At 43.3% G+C, this 18,347-nt stretch overlaps 2 protein-coding genes across 3 annotated transcripts; one reads left to right on the forward strand and one right to left on the reverse strand.

Moving 5' to 3' along the window:
• Nucleotides 1-499: 499 nt before the first annotated feature.
• stmn2b (stathmin 2b) lies at nt 500-7,352 on the reverse strand. The gene is made up of 6 exons (XM_088404536.1): nt 7,192-7,352; nt 6,171-6,386; nt 3,126-3,221; nt 2,798-2,970; nt 1,881-2,072; nt 500-1,169 (listed from the first exon to the last, which is right to left on the reverse strand). Exons 2-6 carry the CDS (start codon nt 6,187-6,189, stop codon nt 1,110-1,112), a joined length of 540 nt encoding a protein of 179 aa, XP_088260662.1. The 5' UTR covers nt 6,190-6,386; nt 7,192-7,352; the 3' UTR covers nt 500-1,109.
• LOC148405984 (Y+L amino acid transporter 2) lies at nt 4,169-18,100 on the forward strand. Of its 2 annotated transcripts, none has more exons than XM_088404528.1 (12): nt 4,169-4,303; nt 9,801-9,973; nt 10,731-10,906; nt 11,539-11,681; nt 12,709-12,834; nt 13,356-13,500; nt 13,581-13,704; nt 14,310-14,413; nt 14,591-14,687; nt 14,973-15,122; nt 15,211-15,394; nt 16,071-18,100. In XM_088404528.1, exons 2-12 carry the CDS (start codon nt 9,845-9,847, stop codon nt 16,163-16,165), a joined length of 1,473 nt encoding a protein of 490 aa, XP_088260654.1. In that variant the 5' UTR covers nt 4,169-4,303; nt 9,801-9,844; the 3' UTR covers nt 16,166-18,100. The 2 variants fall into 2 exon arrangements, with proteins under 2 accessions (XP_088260654.1, XP_088260653.1); XM_088404527.1 differs by lacking the exon at nt 4,169-4,303 and adding an exon at nt 7,003-7,219.
• Nucleotides 18,101-18,347: the final 247 nt, after the last annotated feature.

An 18,347-nucleotide genomic window follows, 5' to 3' on the forward strand; every position in this document is an offset into this window, starting at 1 on the left:
AGATACTGTTTTATGAAAAGGGAAAATGCAAATTTAGTCGTTTGAAATTTATATTCGTCTTTATGTATTATACAATAACGACAAATCGTTGTAAATAGTTTTGTCGCCATCCGGTGGCTAAACATTGTACTGCAATAAGCTAGTCCTTCAGATACTTTATGAAACGGAAAAATTCAACTTTAATCATCTGACTAATATTGTTCATATTTTATTGCGCACTGTGCAAAAAATACTAATTACATCAACTGTCCCGAGTTATTTTGCGATACTGAAAATACCACTTACACAAAGTTATGAGTCGGTTTGAAGTATTTTTGCCGCTATCAAGTGGCTAAATGCGGTACTGCAATAAGTTGGATTTTCAGCACTTTTTGAGAAGTAAAAATGCCATTCCAACAATATTTATTTGTCCCTTTTTCTTGATGTATCGTGCAGTAAACAGTGTAAACATGCATAAATTTCTCATGATTCATAATATGATCACTCGAAAAAGGCCATGTTGTTCATTGAACCCCAAATCTTTATTAACCACAGCTTGCTTGACAAAGATGTACAGTAATGCAGAAAGAGAGCGATTCACACACACGCGCACGAATGGAAAGAGTCACATGACACGGCACCAACCAATGGGGTTCAACCTCTGACGTTGCTCCTCTGCTAAAAAGTGGGTGACAGAAGATGCGAAGGGGGGCGGGGCTTCCGGGTTTGTTGTCGTCTGCTGCGTTGCTAAACGCTAATTAGCTGTGTGCTATGCTAAACGCGTGACTGAACAAAGAGATTCGGGATGCCATTTTAGCTCAGCAACAAAAATAAAGATCATAAAGGATGTTGGACTGTAATCGGTACTTTTTGGACTGGATGTAAGAAAAAAAAGTATTTACATACACTTTCCGGCTATCGGAAGAGTGGCTGATTTTGATTTATTATCAAGAAGATTGATGACACACCCCCCTTCCAAAAAAAAAAAAAAAAAAAAAGCACCCATGTGTGCTTGCCACTGCCAGGGATGCTGTGTGGTTGAAAAAAGGAAGATACGGGAGAGAACTTCAGCTTGACAGGACACCGGGACCCAGGGGAGGAGAAAGGGGGCGGGGCTTAGCGGGACCTCCTCACGCTGTCACCTCTTCTCTCAACTCCTTGTTCCTGCGCACCTCCTGAGCGTGTTTCTCCTGAGGGGAGAGAGTCGGCGCATATTAGTCCAAAAGCTTTCCCGCGCTGGCTTCCTCAGCAGCGTCAAAGTCCATTCGTCAAAGCCGGGCGACAAAACATTTTAGCCGCCGTCAAGCTGTCAAATCCAGTTAGCTGTCGTATGATTAAAATGCGCTCAAACAACGTACTTTCGGAAAGTTTATCGAATTATCAATAAATCGAGAAAAATTGCGATGCAAAATCAATATTGTATTGTTTGTTGAGAGACTACCCTCTGGTGGATAGTTAAAAAAAAAAAACACACACATAGATAGGCTGCACTGTACTATAGGCCGCGGGGTTCAAAGCGTGAGAAAAAAGTAATGGTTTATAGTCTGGAGTTCACAGCAACATGGCATTCAGAATAATATTGTTTTTGGAATATGAATCAAGCAGCAAAAAAAATTGTTTTTTTCCTTGTAATCTAGCTCTGGAGGCGGCCATTTTGCCTCACACTGACGCAGTTTCTTGGAGTCCAGGTAACAACCAAAATGGCTGTCCCTTGAGATGGAAAGAAAGGAGTAGATTTTGCCGCTCAACACATTCAGTGTTCAGCCTAACCCTTCCCGTGATGAAATAACGAGATAACTCGTAGAGTTCATTGATATTGCCTATGCACAATCTTATCCTGATTATTGGAGGCGCATGAAACATATTCTCGTGAAGAAGTCAACAACATAACAGGTGCTCACCCTCTGTTGCAGGCGCTCCATGAGCGCGTGGAGGTAGGCCTGGCGGTTCTCCTGGATCTGCTCCATCTTGAACTGCAGCTTCTCCTCGGCCATGCGGCTGAAGTTGCTGTTCTCCTCCATGGCCTTCAGGAGCACGTCGCGCTCGTGCTCGCGCTTCTCCGCCAGTGCCCGCAGCACCTGCGCCTCCTGGGACTGATGCAAGACACAGAAAACGCAAAGCTAGCTATGCTAGCCAGCACAGAAGGCAAAAACGGAAGCAGGAAGCAGGAAGCAGGCTAGCTAGCACAGAACATACAAATACCAAGCTAGGAACCGCTAGCCAGCACAGAATGCAAAAAACCTAATGCCAGGAGCCACGCTAGATAGCACAGAAGGCACAGCCATGCTAAACAGCACAGAATGCACGTGTCAGCTAGCGCTGAATGCAAAAAAATGCTAAGCTAAGTTCTGCTAGCTAGCACAGTATGCAAAAACACTAAGCTGTGAGCCGTGCTAGCCAGAACTGAATGCAAAAATGCTAAACTAGGAGCCGTTAGCCAGCACGTGATGCAAACAGGCTCATTTTGGAGCCATGCTAGAGGGCATAGAATGCAAAATGCTCAGCTTGGAGCCACGCTAGCCAGCACTGAATGTAGAAATGCTAAGCTCGGAGCCATACTAGCCAGCACAGAATGCATAGTGCAAACAGGCTAATTTAGGAGCCATGCTAGAGGGCACAGAATGCACAATGCTAAGCTAGGAGCCGCTAGCCAGCACCTAATGCAAAAATGCGAAGCTATGAGCCAAAAAGCCATTCAAGTCATGAATTCTGAGTGCTCATGTTTGGTCCTGGGCTCAGCTTCTCTCTCTCTTTTTTTTTTTTTAAATGGTGTCTCCGACCTGGCCGACAGGTTGCGAACGGACGGGAAAGCGCTTACCCTCCTGCGGTCCTCGGCGGCCTCCAGCTTCTTCTGGATGTCGTCCAGGGAGATGTCCCTCTTGGGGGGCGAGGTGACGCAGTGGGCGGCGTCCGACACGGGCGACGTGGGCTTCAGGAGGATTTCGAAGGCCTGGCCCGACGCCCGCTTGTTGATGGGCTTGATGTCCAGCTCTGCAAAATCCCGCCGCAAGTCTTTTATATATTTATATATAAAATGATCAATTTCTTGACTACACAGAAAAAAAGTTGTGTGGAATTTATGTACGTTTTTACTTGTTTTTTTTTTCTTTTCCAATTTTGGGTCACGCTAACAGCGTCCAGGTTACCTTCAAAGTCGCCCAGGGTGTTGTTGCGGCTGTCGGGGTACAGACAGGAGCAGATGAGCGAGAAGACAGAAATCTCCTTCATCTTCTCCTTGTAAGCTGCCGAGACAAAAGCGTGACGGACGGAATTTCATTAACCCACTTTTGCCGCCACGGGAACACTTTGATGTTGCTCATCATCACGCCCCCCTCCCCCCCGAGGAAAAAAATAATAAAACAAATGCCTCGGGTGGCCGCTTGTCTTTATTGGTGTCATTTTGTCGCTGCCGGCGGCATCTTCCACTTTGAATTCACCGCATTTTTTATTCATTGCACGCCACACCGTTTTTTTAATGATCATTTTTTTCAAACTGGCTTATGCATAATCATGAATCTTGTTTTATTTGATGCCTTTTTTTGATAAGCCGAGCTTTTGTTTCATTTGGCACATGAGAGCTTTGCTGCACCTGCCGAAGCCAGGTTGAAAAAAAGTGTTCATCCAACCACCAGGGGGCGATTGCATACTCAAGACGTCATTAGGCTGCGTGATTGTTTGAGTGAGACATGGGCGCGGGGAAATTGAAACTTTTTCCTCTGGTGACGAGAGCTAAAAAGACGAAAGGCCGCAATATTTACTTGTTTTCTTTACTTAAACTTATCGAACAAGAAAAAAATAAATAGCACACGCAATTACTCTGGATAAAGTAGTTGGTTAAACTGCTACGCCACTATTACTTTTATAAAACAAAATTAAAATGTTTTTTTTTCGTATAGGCCGCAAAAATATGGACGTCGGGCCGCCCGCGGGCCATAGATTGGACACCTATGCACTAGCATATTAGCCCATTTCAATTTGAGATTTATATGTCGGTTAAAGTGTCCAATATTTGTCTTTTGGATCATTTTCTTCAAGGGCCGCGTGAACGTGTGTGGAAAAAGTACCACAAAAAGAAGGTTTATTATTCTATATGGTAAAGATTTATGGCTTGAATGTTTGGATTGTGTTTTAACGAGCGTTTCTTTTGTTTTGACGGTCGCATGGCCGGCTGGATAAAATGCACTCATTGGGTTTTAGGTTGCACGCCCCCCCGCTGGAGACAAAATATGGAAAAGGCAATTGTGATATAGGAGCCGATCGCTCCGCGGGAATTCAGCCGATGACCAACCCCCCCGAAAATCATCACGAGAGGAGCCGAAATCAGGTCTGCAGTTCGGTTGAAGTCGACGCATTTTTCTGCTTTTTTTTCGATTGTATCTCACTGAAATGGACATGGATGATCCTTGACCAGGGGTGTCCATTTTTTTTTTTTCCCAAGGGTCACATACGCAAATATAACAGTATGCGAGGGGCACAATGACTTTCTTAAAAATGATTGAATTTATCAGCAAAGCACTTGGCTATTGTTTATATATTAGTGTTTTGTAACTGCCGTTAACCTGAACAGCTGTTTATACGGCAAATACATTTTGGGGTGGTCAGAGATGGGGGTGTCAAACTTTTTTTTTTTTTTATCAAGGGCCACATTATAGTAAATCATTTCTGTTGGAGGGTTGTTGTAAATTGTAAGTACGTCACATCACACATTTTGAAGTCATTGTTATGGGGGTGCGCACCGCTTTCTAGTCTACATTGTGTCAGGATGCCAAGGAAACACAGATTCATCAATTTCTATCTTCCAAATCTTTCTTGATATTGAAGGGCTGTGTGGTTTATACGCAGCACTTGCTAGTCTGGAAGGTGGTGCGTAGTTTACAAGTCCCATTTTGTAGTCCAAAAAGGGCGTTCGCATTTTATTGTTGAGATGGACCCATTGCTTTGGGATGTGCACCACTTTCTATTCTACAATGTGTAGAGATACCAACGATGATATAGAAGGGGTGCGTGATTTATACGCACCACTGTAATCTGGCATCCCTTTGGATTTTGGGGAGATGGATGCACCCTTTTAGAATGTGATATCTGTGCAGATCTAGAGTACTGCACAGTAAGAGATCAAAGCACCTTTTGCTCGTCTACATTCCGTTGTTGGAGGTGGTGTGCGTCTCATTTGTGAGATAGGTCGCACCACTTGCTATTCCACAAATATTTTGAACGTTAAAAGTTGATGATGAAGGATGGGCAAGTATCGATTGGTAGTATCGGTATCGGGCCAATATCTGGCTCTATTTCAAGATGTCGATACTCGTGCTTTTTTTTGTATCAAACGTTGCAGTGGTATAAGTACATGGTATCAGTGAACACACTGGATGAGTTCTCACATGATATAGAATGTCGAATAGCCAGCCTTCTCCCGTCGGCCAAGACGAGGGCGGCGACAAATAAATATATAAACGCTCAGGGATGCCGGCGCCCCCCCTCTTCGCTGCCTGTCTGCGCGCACCCCCCATCCATCAAGCGCCTCCTCAAGCAGAACGCTAACAAGAGCCGATCACACGCTTTCAAAATGAATCGCACTGTTGCTAACGCTAACACAAGCTTATCGTCTTTTTGCACATTCCTCATGGATTTCATGGCTTTTTTTTTTTTTTTGCTATTCTGCCAAAAAAAAGAAAGAAAAATATGGCACCCATGTGTGCCCGCCTGCACAATAGAAATGCAGAAAATAGATGAAAGATTTGCAAATGAGGATGGCTGAGTGGGGAGGGTGCAGGGGGGGCCACGGGTGATGTTGGGTGGGGTCGCTGGCTCTGCATTATGCGGCGCCGCCGTGACTCAGGTGGCATTGCTGCAACGCCCTTTATAAGGCAAAAAGAAAGAAAAAAAAAGACACAGAAATGGATCATCTAGATTTGTTGGACCGATTGATTAAAATGGGTACGGTGGCTGACTCCTGACATGTATTGATTGGGAGACAAAAGGTGTGGCGTGCGAAATAGAAAACGTTAAAAAAAATAAAATAAAATAGACATGGGGAAATTCGGGATGCCTTGCGCAATATTCCCAGGCAATCATCCACCAGCATCCTTTTGTGCAAAGGGTGTCGCCGCATCCCTCCCCAGCATCCTCAAATATCCACGCAGTGCGTACGGTGACAATATTCGGAAAGGAAGGAATATGCGAAGACTCACCAATCGCGGTTTTGGCCATTTGTGCGGTTCTGGGCGGAGGATGCTGCTGCGGCTTGCTCCTTGTCAGGGATGGGCACGACTGCTGCTAAGGCACTGAGTCAGCACTGAGAAAGGGGGGCTCGCCCGTGCGCCTGCTGCTCCGCGATCGGCCACAGGAAGCAGGTGGCCCGGGTGTGGGCCTGACACGCGCGTCTTCACAATAAAAGCCGCCGCATCCTGTAATCCACGCCAAGGCTGCTGTCAAGCATTTGACCGCGTGCAATTCAATATTAAAGATATCACGTGAAATATGAGCAGTGGGAAGCAGGTGGCAAAAAAACCTCTTGATTTGAAAAAACCCAACAACAACTGTGTTTGTTGCTGCCCAGGGTCTTGACAATCACTAATGCTGGACCATATGGTTTTTTGTTGTTGTTGTTTTTTCTCATGTGGCCTGTATTATACCTTAAGTTGGAAGAGAAAAGTACTATCGTGCCTACTCGCGAATTGTACTGCATGAGTCTAAAAGAAGTAATATCGACCTTCTTATTTATTTTTTTATTATTTCTGTTGGGCATTTTGATGCCACGTGCAAGGCAAATAAATACTCCGCGGCTTTAATGGCGTTTTTTATGAAATTATTCTACAGGTACGTTAGAACGTACATGCCATTACGGTTGAATGAGTTTATCTGTCAAATGATTGTTGACTCCAAGTGGATTTTTTTTTTTTTTTGCAAAGTGTTTATGGCACTACCTTGATCTTTGGCGGAGGAGGCGATGATTACCTGAAGCCCACTTAGTGACAGGCCGACAAATATCCCTCCGCCTCGAGTTCAAATTAAGCATGAATTTCTCTAAGCACTCAAGGTGAGAAAGGAATGAGTCGGGAAGACAAGTTTGAGCGTGACGACGCTTTTTGATTTGGACTGAGTTGAAGAAGGAGGAGGAGCTAGCCGGCCGGCCGACCGGGCTAGCTAAGTGCAGATGTTGCTACATTAGCTAAAGCAGTCTGGAAGAAGCAGCCGCGCGCCTCTCCTCACCTTTCTTCTTCCTGGTGGCCACACGCCGGTATGTTGGCGTTTTAGCCCATTTTCGAGCTCAAAACGGCCCCTCTCTTTCTCTCGCTCCTTCAGACGCCCACGCGTTCTTTTTGTCTGCTTTGAACAGCCTGGGCGAGACAGGAAAAAAAAAACGGCGAGTGGGAGACTGCGACGCGAGCGTTTGACTGGTTAGCATCCCGGGCATCCTTTCGCATTAGCATATGGCGTCACTTCATGCTAAGTGTTAGCACGAGAGCCACGCTTGGTGCTTTTTTTCAGGACGTTTTGGAGCAAACGTGGTGACTGCTAACTTCTTCCCTCCCACCTCGATAGCAGCTGTGAACAACCGCAGTTTTGCCGTTTAATGAACATGCGATGACGACTGGAATTTTAATTTTAAAGACGGGAGGAAAATGCTGAGGCGTTACGTCATCAACACGAGCATGCGTGGTCGTCTCCGGATTTCATTTCAAGATTTTTCCAATGCGCCTATCTATATTTATAGTGTTCATTTAAAAGAGGTATTGCATTGCTTCTAAACCTACAGTTTTGTTTCAAATATGAAAAGGTTTTGAAATAAACAAACTATAATTAGCTCATTCAATCACAGACATGTTTAATTTTTGGGGGGTCCAGACATTATATTCTTAAATACAAACCATTTTGGCGACCCGTACAAACTATGTTTTGACATGGCCCACAACGATATTTTTCAAACCATAAAACAAAAGTTGAAAATGATAGTGTGGGGGTGGTCCATTTGATTTTGGAATAATTGTATTACAAGACAATATGTCCTTGCTTGTTTTGTTTTTTTTATTATTTAATGTTTTTAATAAGTTGAAGTTAAAAATACATCTTAGTGGCCCTTTCTAAATTGTCTTTCAGCCCAACACTTGAAAATATTGAACAAAAAATATATATATAAACAAGTACCTAGGATTGAATGAACACAACCACAAACATGCAGGAAAATCATTAAAATATTCTTTGGCATAGAACGAGTTAAGTTTAATAAAATGTACATACTGTATGTACTGTAGTATTCGTGCATTTAAGTTTGACCTTGTGATGTCAGTATTATGATCCAGTTTGTCTGTTTTATGATTGTGAGCATTGAGCTGTGAGTCGTGGCCCACATCAGCTGTTTGCAATTTTATTCTGTCATTTTGTTTAAGCCTGTTTGTCCCGTTCGCTAAGCATCTCAAAGAGCTCACCTTGCCCACTTGCAAAGGCATCACAATGAAAGTCATTGATATTCTCGATAGCTAGCTAACTTGTTATTAAACATGCATGTTAGTCATTTGACATTACTTTTGCCAAATTATTTGTCATCGGTGTTGAAATAATTGCATTGTTCCGGTAATGTACTACACGGCCTCGTGCCTTGCTAGGTCTCGGTATGTAAAGAAAGGGCGAAAAAAAAAAAAATGGAGCTTAGTTCTTTGAGCTGACCGCATCAGGTGACCATTGTGTTTTAATCCGGTTGTCTTTTAACCCCCTCAGGAATGTGACTGTATGGAAATTACACGTGAACGTCTGAGCCCTCATCTGAAAGCCTTTTTTTTTTTTTTTTTTACCCCCCAACCCCTCCTTGCGCTCTTGGCGCGCAAGTGTACGCACATTTACACTTCACGCCCGGTCGACCTCTCGCCTTGTTGCAAACTCTAACAAGTCAACAAAGTCTTGTCCCGAAAGCTTTCTGACGTTTTGCTGGAGTTAAGTCAAATGTTCCCTTTCCGTTTATAACGAAACCAAAGACTTCCTTGGCATTTCGAAGCAAATCCGATGCAAGCCAATTGGAGGGAAATTTCTCTTCTGGTCTGCGGGTGCAGGGGCGTTGGATGACTTGTCACTTGATACTCATATCACTCTTGAGGGGAACTTCCTGTCAACTGTCATTATTTACTAGCGCAGTGCTCTCTCTCGCTCTCTTGCTCTCTCTCCCTGGCACAAATTTGTCTTTTACTAGCTAGCTAGAATACCAGCTAACCTGCCAAGCCTGATTTTGCTCACTCTCTCTCGCGCTTTCTCTCTCTTATAACTTGCTAAAGCTCTCTCTCTCTCTCCGACCCTGTCATGACTTAAGCCTTGCTATCTAGAATGCTAGCTGAATAGCTCGCTCTGTGTCGCACAAGTTTGTTTTACGCTAGCTGGCTAGAATATTAGTTAATTTACTAAGCCTGATTTTTCTAACTGATTTTCTAACTAACCTGCTAAGCCTGATTTTCCTCTCTCGCTCTCTCTTTCGTTCTCTCCCCCCCAAGTTTGTCTTTTGGTAGCTATCTAGAATACTAGGCAACTTGCTAGGCCTGATTTTTCTCTCCCTTCTCTCTCTTCCACACATGATTGTCCTATACTAGATTGCTAGAATACTAGCTAACCTGCTAATCCTGATTTCTTGCTCACTCAGGCGCTCTCCCACACAAGTTTGTCTTCTACTAGCAAGCTAGAATACTAGCTAACCTGCTAAGCCTGATCCCTCTCTCTCTCTCGCTCTCGCTCTCTCACTCACTCTCACTCTGTCGCTCCTCTCTCTCACACTCCCTCTCTCATGCACACACCCAGGCGCTAATCCCCACCCACTATTGTACTCCCCCCCCCTCCAGCTCTCCTGGCCGTGGCTTCACTCCGCTCGCGGGAGCCCGTCAGCATGGTCGCGGAGGAAGCAGACACGGCGTCGCAAGGCGGCGTGCGCCTCAAGCAGGAGATCTCACTGCTCCACGGCGTCTGCCTCATCGTGGGCAACATGATCGGCTCCGGCATCTTCGTGTCGCCCAAGGTAACGTGGAAGGAGCCGCGCAACCTGCCCGATTGCGTCAGACTGGCCTTGCGCCACCGGCGCGCTCTTGCCGTGTGACGATTGAGCAGGAGTGTTGAGCTCGTACTTCAACTTGTTCCTCTCAAGATTTTAATCTCACAGCGAATTGAATTCCGACAATTAAACATTAACTCGGACAAAAGGGAAAAGGAGTTCTCGCATTAGAAATGTCAACTTTTTTTTCTAAAATCCCATGAATGGTTAGTTATTTTTAGCGACATTAATTAAAGTCATACATTTTTCATTAATGTCCTACAGTACTTTACCGACTTTTCAAAATGTTCATGACAACCAAAAAGTTTGAGCATAAAATGTGATCAAAATTAGTGATATGAAAATGAAACGTTTTCTAAATGTGTTAAAAATGATTTCAAATTGCTTGCTTGGCGTTTTATTAAACATGAAATGTTCAGGTCAAAGATGAAAGCAATGAAAAGGCCACCTTTACACATCTTCATATGTTCACAAAGCAAAAATTACCACATTTCCCGAAACATTTTCACGTGTTTCTTAAATTTCTACAGAAGGCTTAAAAATTTCTTGCCATATTAAAAAAAAAAAACTTAAAAAATGTGGCAAAATATTTCCAAAAACACAAAATCGCTGTAAAATGGGAAAGTTGCGTCCATTCTGTCCCCGCACAAGGTGGATGGATGAGGATTTGAGAAGTTCCGGAGCAACTTGAAAACGGCGGCCGTGTTTTCCTTTCCCCCTGCAGGGCGTGCTCCTGTACACCGGCTCCTTTGGCTTGTCACTGGTCATATGGGCGGTGGGAGGGGTCTTCTCCGTTTTGGGCGCCCTGTGTTACGCCGAGTTGGGCACCACCATCAGGAAATCGGGAGCCTCCTACGCCTACATCCTGGAGGCCTTCGGCGGCTTCTTGGCCTTCATTCGGTATGCGGCGTCTCATCGCCGAGCCAGCGCGCCCCTGCCGTGACTCCCTCGCAAAAACTTCTTCTGATCCTTCTTTTACCCCTTCTTTTGCTACCTCTTCTGCGCTCTCTTCTTCTTTTGCTCCATTTTCTACCCCTTCTTTTCCTTCTCCTTCGTTTGCTCCCTCTTTTGCTCCTCTTTCTCCTCCTCCACCTCCCTGTGCTCTTTCTCCTTCTGCTCCTTCTTGTCCTCCTTCTGCTCCTTCCTCTTCTTCCAATCCTCCTCCCTCTGTTTGTTGTTCTCCTTCTGCTCCCCCTCCTCTTCCGGCAACTCCTCCTTTACCGCTCCTCTTGCTGCTACTTCTTCTTCTGTTCCTTCTTCCCCTCCCTCTTGTGCTCCTTCCTCTTCTTCTGCTCCTTCTGCTCTTGCTTCTTCTCCTCCCACTTTGTCTTCTCCTCCTGCTCATTCTCCTGCTACTCTTCCATCTTCTGCTGCTCCTCATTCCTCTTCTTATGCTCTGTTCTTCATTTCCTCTTCCTCCTCCTCGTGTTTGTTCTTCTTCTGCTCCTACTCCGGCCGCACTTTCTTTTCTGCTCCTCTTCTTTCTGCATTATCTACTTCTGCTCCTCCTTTACCTTCCTCTCTTCGGGCAGGCTGTGGACGTCGTTGTTGATCGTGGAACCGGCTTGTCAGGCGGTGATCGCCTTGACCTTCTCCAGTTACCTGGTGCAGCCCTTCTTCACCACATGCTCCGCCCCCTATTACGCCGTCCGTCTCATCGCTGCCGCCATCATTTGTGAGTTTCAAGCATTCAAACTATTTCGCTTCAAATCATTACAAAAAAAAATTCAAGCAATTTTAAAAAGATTTTCCAGATCTACTGACGTTTCAAATCCGTATGAAATTTGCACCAAAATTATTCAGATTTCTCCAAATTGTTCACAAAAATCTGATTGTTGAAAAAAATTCAAAGTACAAGGACCATTAAAAAATAACTGTGATATTAAAGCCTAATTGTATAATGGAGTGGGGGGGAAAATTCTTATTAGCTGAATTTCAAAGTCATCCAGCTCTAGCTTTTTCTCTAACATTTTCCTCCATTCATCTGGTCTGAACGGTGTTTGCTCGGGGCTGATAACGTCTCCGACCGAGCGGGCGGGGCAAGCATTAGTTAAACACGTGTTGAGGTTGCGAAATCCAGTAAGCGGCCCCCATCGGCCCACTTTGCACCTTGGAATTTCATCAGTCATATATTTTGCCTCATTTGCTTGAAATAGACATTCCTGCCAAATTGTTTTGTAATTCAGGTTTAATTCACTTTTGCAGTCAGTTGCATTTTACATGTGCGTGCATTATTATATGCTATTATATGCTAATGATAAAGGAGTAGTAAAACATGTTATATAATCTTTGCTATACAATGAGACGTCTCAAATTTCTGTTGTAAGTTTTCATACAAAAAATGTATGCAGTTAATTAAACAATCTTTCAAATTCATGCAAAATTTTCCATAGACAATATTTACTTGTTGAATGTTTACTGTGAATTTTGTCACTTAGTTTTTCTGCGTATGACATTTCATAAACAATTCTCCGCAATATGCTGAAAAAACAATAAAAAATACACAGTATATTAACACCATTTTTATAGAAGGTGTTTACACTTGCAAATACACTTTTTGTAAAGACGTGTTTCTTGTGAATGTTCCCACCATTTCCTATCATCATTTCACATTTTTCCAATCTCCACAAAACCAAAACCTTTGACTTTTCCATGAGAACTTGCGCTCTTTTCCCGTCACTGACACGTGGGTCTTTTCTCAGGCTTGCTGACGTGCATCAACTGTTTGAAGGTGAAGTGGGGGGCCATTCTTCAGGTCATCTCCACCGTGGCCAAAGTGCTGGCGCTGATAGTCATCATCGTCGCCGGCCTTGTCAAGCTGGGGCAAGGTACGAGTCGTTAAACTGCTCAAGTTACTGATCGGCGCTCACCCGCCATTTACAGCGTTTCGACCCGTTGCAAAGTTGTGTCCTGTGGCCGTCGTCGTCGGCGCCGGGCGTGTTGTCACAGATTGGCTGATTTTTATTTTATGAGTGCCTTACGGTGTCAAGTGAAAAAGTTTGAGCATCTGAATGGTTTCGGGGGCCACACTCACTTTTGGGATCAAGGAATTGCAAACTGTTTAGTTTTTTTTTTTTGGTTTCCAAATACATAAAGTCACCGTTAAAACAGTTAAAGTTCACCTACTTTCTGGACTTTTTCAGAAATTTTCCCAAAATAGTAACATATACAAAGGCTTATATGGCATTTATGTAATGCAATACAAATCAGGCCGAATGAAGAAGTACGTCTGGGAATTTATGTTCCTCGACGCCAAGCTTGCACCAGAGATCCCATGTGTACGGCGCCGAGCTCAATTGACGGGAATGTGGGCACAAACAAAATCTCCCCGCGCTTGGTTTGACAACAGGTTTCAATCAGAACTTTGAGGACTCATTCCAAGGCTCCAAGTTGAACCCCGGCGACATGGCGCTCGCCCTTTATTCGGCGCTCTACTCCTACTCCGGTTGGGACACGCTCAACTTCATCACGGAGGAGATCAAGAACCCAGAGAGGTAGAGGACCAAGAAAAAAAAAATCTCTTGACCCTTCGCCCAAAAGTTGCAAAGCACGTTTTTTTTTTTTGTTTCTGCAGGAATCTCCCCCTGAGCATCGCCATTTCCATGCCCATCGTCACCGTCATCTACATCCTGACCAACGTGGCCTACTACGTGGTCATGGACGCCGACCAGGTTCTCAGCAGTGAAGCTGTCGCCGTGGTCAGTATTTTCCACGTGAAGCCCTAAAGGAAGTTGCACTTTTGAGAAGCTCAGAAACCCTGGGGGTTTTGATCATACCCGTTTGGTTTCGGGAAGTCGCAAGAACCAGTAACTTGCGTTTTTGTCTCTGGACAATGGGAACAATTGTCGTCTTCCTTGGGTTCTAGCTAATATTGAAGTTTTCTTTGGAGAGACCGCAATCGTAGAAAACCTGAGAAAGAGTGCTCATTAAAACATTAAAAGCAATATGAATGGACTTTCAAAACTGTATTATACAGGCTACAGCTTAGTCTAAAACAGATTAAAAAAAAATTAGCCAGTGCACCAAAATGCCTGGAAAAAAACCAGTACGCCAATCCTAATTTTATTGCAATTCCACTTTGTGCCATCTCTCTTGAACTGGATGTCAGCAGATTGTGCAGGTGGCCCGAATGTTGGCGTCTGCCTGATTGCGAGCGGAAAGTCTGTCTGTTGACATAACGAATTTAAGCGCTCCCGCCCATGCCATTAGTGCGCTGTAATTGTTTGCACATGGCCAACTGTCGTCTTGCTTTGGATCGGCAATGTTCGAACGTTAATAGCGATGACAATAATTTTCTACTCAGACGTTCGCTGACGAGGTTCTGGGCTGGGCCCGCTGGCTGATCCCGCTGTCTGTGGCCATTTCCTGCTACGGTGGACTCAATTCATCTATCATCGCTGCCTCCAGGTCACATTTTGATTGCTTTGAGCACCCTAAAGAATACAAATAAAACTGCACAAATGCAATGAATTCATTCAGAGAGAGGCATTAAAAGCTCACGTATGAATTATTTCATGTTGTACATTAAAAAAAAAAGCATCCCAACTCAATTGTTTTTTGTTTTTGCTTTGTTTGTCAACTCAGGTTGTTTTTCGTGGGTTCCCGAGAAGGCCACCTGCCCAACGTCCTATCCATGATTCACGTCAAGCGCTTCACGCCCATTCCTGCCTTGCTTTTTAACGTAAGCTGAAAGCGTGAGGCGTTTTTGTTAAGTTATAAGGTGATAATAGTAAATGTCAATCGCAAAAACAGCAACACAATGCCATTATTTAAGGAAAATATGAGAGGATAATGTAAACGATTTCATTTGAGTCTGTGGTAAAAATGAGTTTAACTTTGCTGCCACCTACAGGAATGGAGTGAACGGCAAGACCAGCATACACATGATTACTTAGATTCTTTTTTGTTTTTTATGTCAAGTTCTCGACAGTATTTGGTGAGCGGAGTTTGTGTGTTTTTGTATCAGGGCGCCATGTCTCTGGTGTATCTTTCGGTGCCCGACGTGTTTCGCCTCATCAACTACTTCAGCTTCAACTACTGGCTCTTCATCGGCCTGTCTATCGTCAGCCTCATCTACCTTCGCTTTAAGGCCCCAGACCTGCACCGACCCATCAAGGTAGGCGCTCCGTTTGCCTGCTGCATGTTTTAAACTTTTTTTGTGTGTGCTTGTCTGACTAACTTGCTCCCTCGTTGTTCCCCCGCAGCTGTCCTTGTTCTTCCCCATCACGTACAGCGCGTGCAGCCTCTTCCTGGTAGTGGTGCCACTCTACAGCGACACCATCAACTCGCTGGTGGGCATCGCCGTGGCGCTGTCCGGCGTGCCCGTCTACTTCCTCTGCCTCCACCTGCCACGCAGCTCCAGGCCCGCCTTCCTCAGCAAAATCCTATGTGAGAGATGCATTTATCTTGTCTGCTTTTTAACTCGTTCAATCCCAAGCAGGTGTTTTTTTTTTGTTTGTTTTTGTATTTTGTTTTTTTTCATAGCACTTGAAAATAGTCATTGCTTTGTACAAAGTGCATTACCTGTGACAGGAATGTCAAACATACAGCCCACGGGCCAGATCTGGCCCGCAAACAGGGTTAATCCCATCCACGAGATGATTTTGTTAATGTATAAAAATGATCTGATCTTTTATGTATTGTTGTATTGTTTGCAATGTTTTATGATAGTCATTTTAATATTTCATGATTAATAGTCATGTTATCATTGTTCTATTTTCGACAGTATTTTAAAAGAATAATAAATCTGAAGTTGTTATTTTTTAAAGTGATATAAATATATAACCATGATTTTATTGATCTGGCCCTTTTGGGTATAGATTTTCCTTTAGGCGTCCCGCAAGCTAAAACGAGTTTGACACCCCTGAAAAAAAAAAGTTAAACCAATAAAGAAAAACAAAACAAATACAGACAACAGGAAGTAAAAAATGAAATCCTAAAAGAAAACAAAATACGATGCAACACAACCCCACCCCAAAATGCTTTGTGCTAGTTACTACAGTATAGACCGCATCATTTAAAACCAATGTTTCATTCTACACTATTGGATTTTTTTCCCTCTCAGACACGCTTTCGTCTTATACCCAAAAATTGTGCTACTGCTGCGTGGCCTCGCCCGACATCGACCTGGACAACATCGACCCCGACAAGATGGACTGAAAGACGCGCGCGACGGACGACAACCCTCTGCTCAAGACAATCCGTTAAAACAAGAACAAAGAAAAAAACATGCAGAGGAGGATGAAGAGCTAAGCGGTACCACCACACTCTACACGTTGCCTCCACACAAGCATTTTATGTTGTTCTATTTTCAGAACATGTTAAGGACATTTGACTTCACCGGAGTTAAGATATGTTCTCTGTCACACACGCTTCCTCTTGTAAACAGGATGTACCACTGGGCGCAAGTGTGCTTTTCAGTGCCCCCCAGCGGAAGCTGAAAGCATTACATCAGGTTTCTTTCTGCGATTGTACTTCGTTTACTTGATCACTTGGTTGCAATGGGTCTTCACTGGAGGGTCTTACTGTTCGCGCGGGGGTTCTCGGAACTTACGCTGCTTGCTTTCTTCACGCTACAGGCCAAAACGGTGCCAAAATTTAAAATCGTCACATTTGCGGTGAGGGAGACTTGGGGATTTGTTTTTCTTCGCCCACGTTAAGAAGACAAAGTTGGAAGTTGGACCAAAAATAAATTGGTGCTTTAATAGTTCTACTTGATGCGCACAAAAACTGCCACTCGATTCTTGGAAGGTTACCGCTTTGGACTCCAAAATATTAAGCTGGATGGATGGGGAACTTAAGAAGCAACTGAATTGTTAATGTTCTCCCAAAGCCTCAAACTAAATAATATTTGTCAGAGAATGATTGCTTTTTCTCTCTAAAGTGCCACTTTATTCTTACATACTTTTTGTAGCAATACATGTTGTTTCCATTATATTCTTGTAAGATTTCTTTTTCCCTGTAAAAATCCAACTACTCATAAAAAAAAATTCCATTGTAATTTTAAGACTATTTTTAGTTAATTGGTTGAAAAACTGAACATCCTCAAATAATTCTTTTTTCTTTCCCCATAAAAATCTTACTTCATTCTTTTAATATTCCATTTTTTTTCATCATTTCAGAGTTAAAGTTGTAATTTAACAACATTGTTTTTTATCCCAGCATTGTGGCAGTTTTTGCATTACGTTTTTCACCTTAAATCATTGAAAATAGTTTCTTTTTTGAACATATTTTTCATTAAACGTTTGACGTTTTTGAACATATTTTCCTCATAACATTAACTTTTTTTTTTTCTTTCAACTGACTTTTTTCCTAAACCGTTTTGGACGTGCCTCTCGTGTCTTTTGTACCTCAGGATAAGGCTGGCCAAGCTTAGCTGTCATTTCATGGTGCCTTCAGACTGGACCTTACATTTTTTTTTATTTATTTTTTTTGCCATTTGCCTGCTCACATTGCACATGCTCAGCGTGCCATCGGGGGGCGCTAAAACGTCGTGATTGTGCGGTTAGTGACCTGCCTTGTGTTCAAGTTTCCAGCCGTTCATGTTTATCAGAGCACATTTTACCTGTATGATCGTCAATGTTAAAATTAGGGGTGTCAAATTCTTGGGGTGACGAATTCAACCAAGAATGGATCGCGTTGACTTGTAATAGGCAACGTAAAATATATTTGAGCATAGTTCTGAATTGGAATGCAGTGTACTCCAAATTCAACAAAGTGAATTTAAGGAGGATTTCCAAAAATCTCCAGTGAATTTTCCACCCCTTTTGCAAACCTAGTTACGATCCAGGTACGTTTTGTGAAATGTCGTTCAAGTGCCACTTGCTAGCAAATGCACACAAAATTAAAATATAGCTGTAAGTACAAATAGTGAGAAATGTTCTATATTTATCGATTCACTTCCAAGTGCTGAATTTCCATCTACAAGTTTTAATGTTACATACTGCAGTTGTATTTTCATCTTTGTACAGTTGGGGTTATGTGTGCCAAATGTTTTTATTTATTATATTAAGAACAAACCAATTGCGTGTACTGTTTGTTTTTTCTATATATAAATGTGAATAAAGTGGACTTCTTTTTTTTTTCCAGACTTGATGCCCGTGTGTTTAGATTTGATCAGAAGTGACACAATTGTTTTTTACTTTTGATTTTATTGACGCACGGGTGGATTTCCCTGCATTCTTGCAGACGTCTAGTATACTGTATCACCCCCTCCCCTCCCCAAGGGCATCATATTACAAGCCGCCACAAGCCGCCTTCTGATTGGCTCTACCCGGGGCAGGCAAGTAGCACACACCGGGGTTTGGTTGCACTGACTCATGCATAAATAAAATATGAACTT

Source organism: Hippichthys cyanospilos, chromosome 21 (genome assembly GCF_059441005.1).
Source record: "Hippichthys cyanospilos isolate Australia breed blue-spotted pipefish chromosome 21, RoL_Hcya_1.0, whole genome shotgun sequence".
NCBI lineage: Eukaryota > Metazoa > Chordata > Actinopteri > Syngnathiformes > Syngnathidae > Hippichthys > Hippichthys cyanospilos.

Coding starts and splice junctions, on each gene's coding strand:
- stmn2b (XM_088404536.1), bottom strand. Junction 2,971..3,125: donor CACCCTGGGCGACTTTGAAG/GTAACCTGGACG, acceptor GGGATTTTGCAG/AGCTGGACATCAAGCCCATC. Junction 2,073..2,797: donor CCGCCGAGGACCGCAGGAGG/GTAAGCGCTTTC, acceptor GTCTTGCATCAG/TCCCAGGAGGCGCAGGTGCT.
- LOC148405984 (XM_088404528.1), top strand. CDS start 9,845: ATGGTCGCGGAGGAAGCAGACACGGCGTCGCAAGGCGGCGTGCGCCTC. Junction 13,705..14,309: donor GCAGTGAAGCTGTCGCCGTG/GTCAGTATTTTC, acceptor TTTTCTACTCAG/ACGTTCGCTGACGAGGTTCT. Junction 14,414..14,590: donor TCTATCATCGCTGCCTCCAG/GTCACATTTTGA, acceptor TTGTCAACTCAG/GTTGTTTTTCGTGGGTTCCC.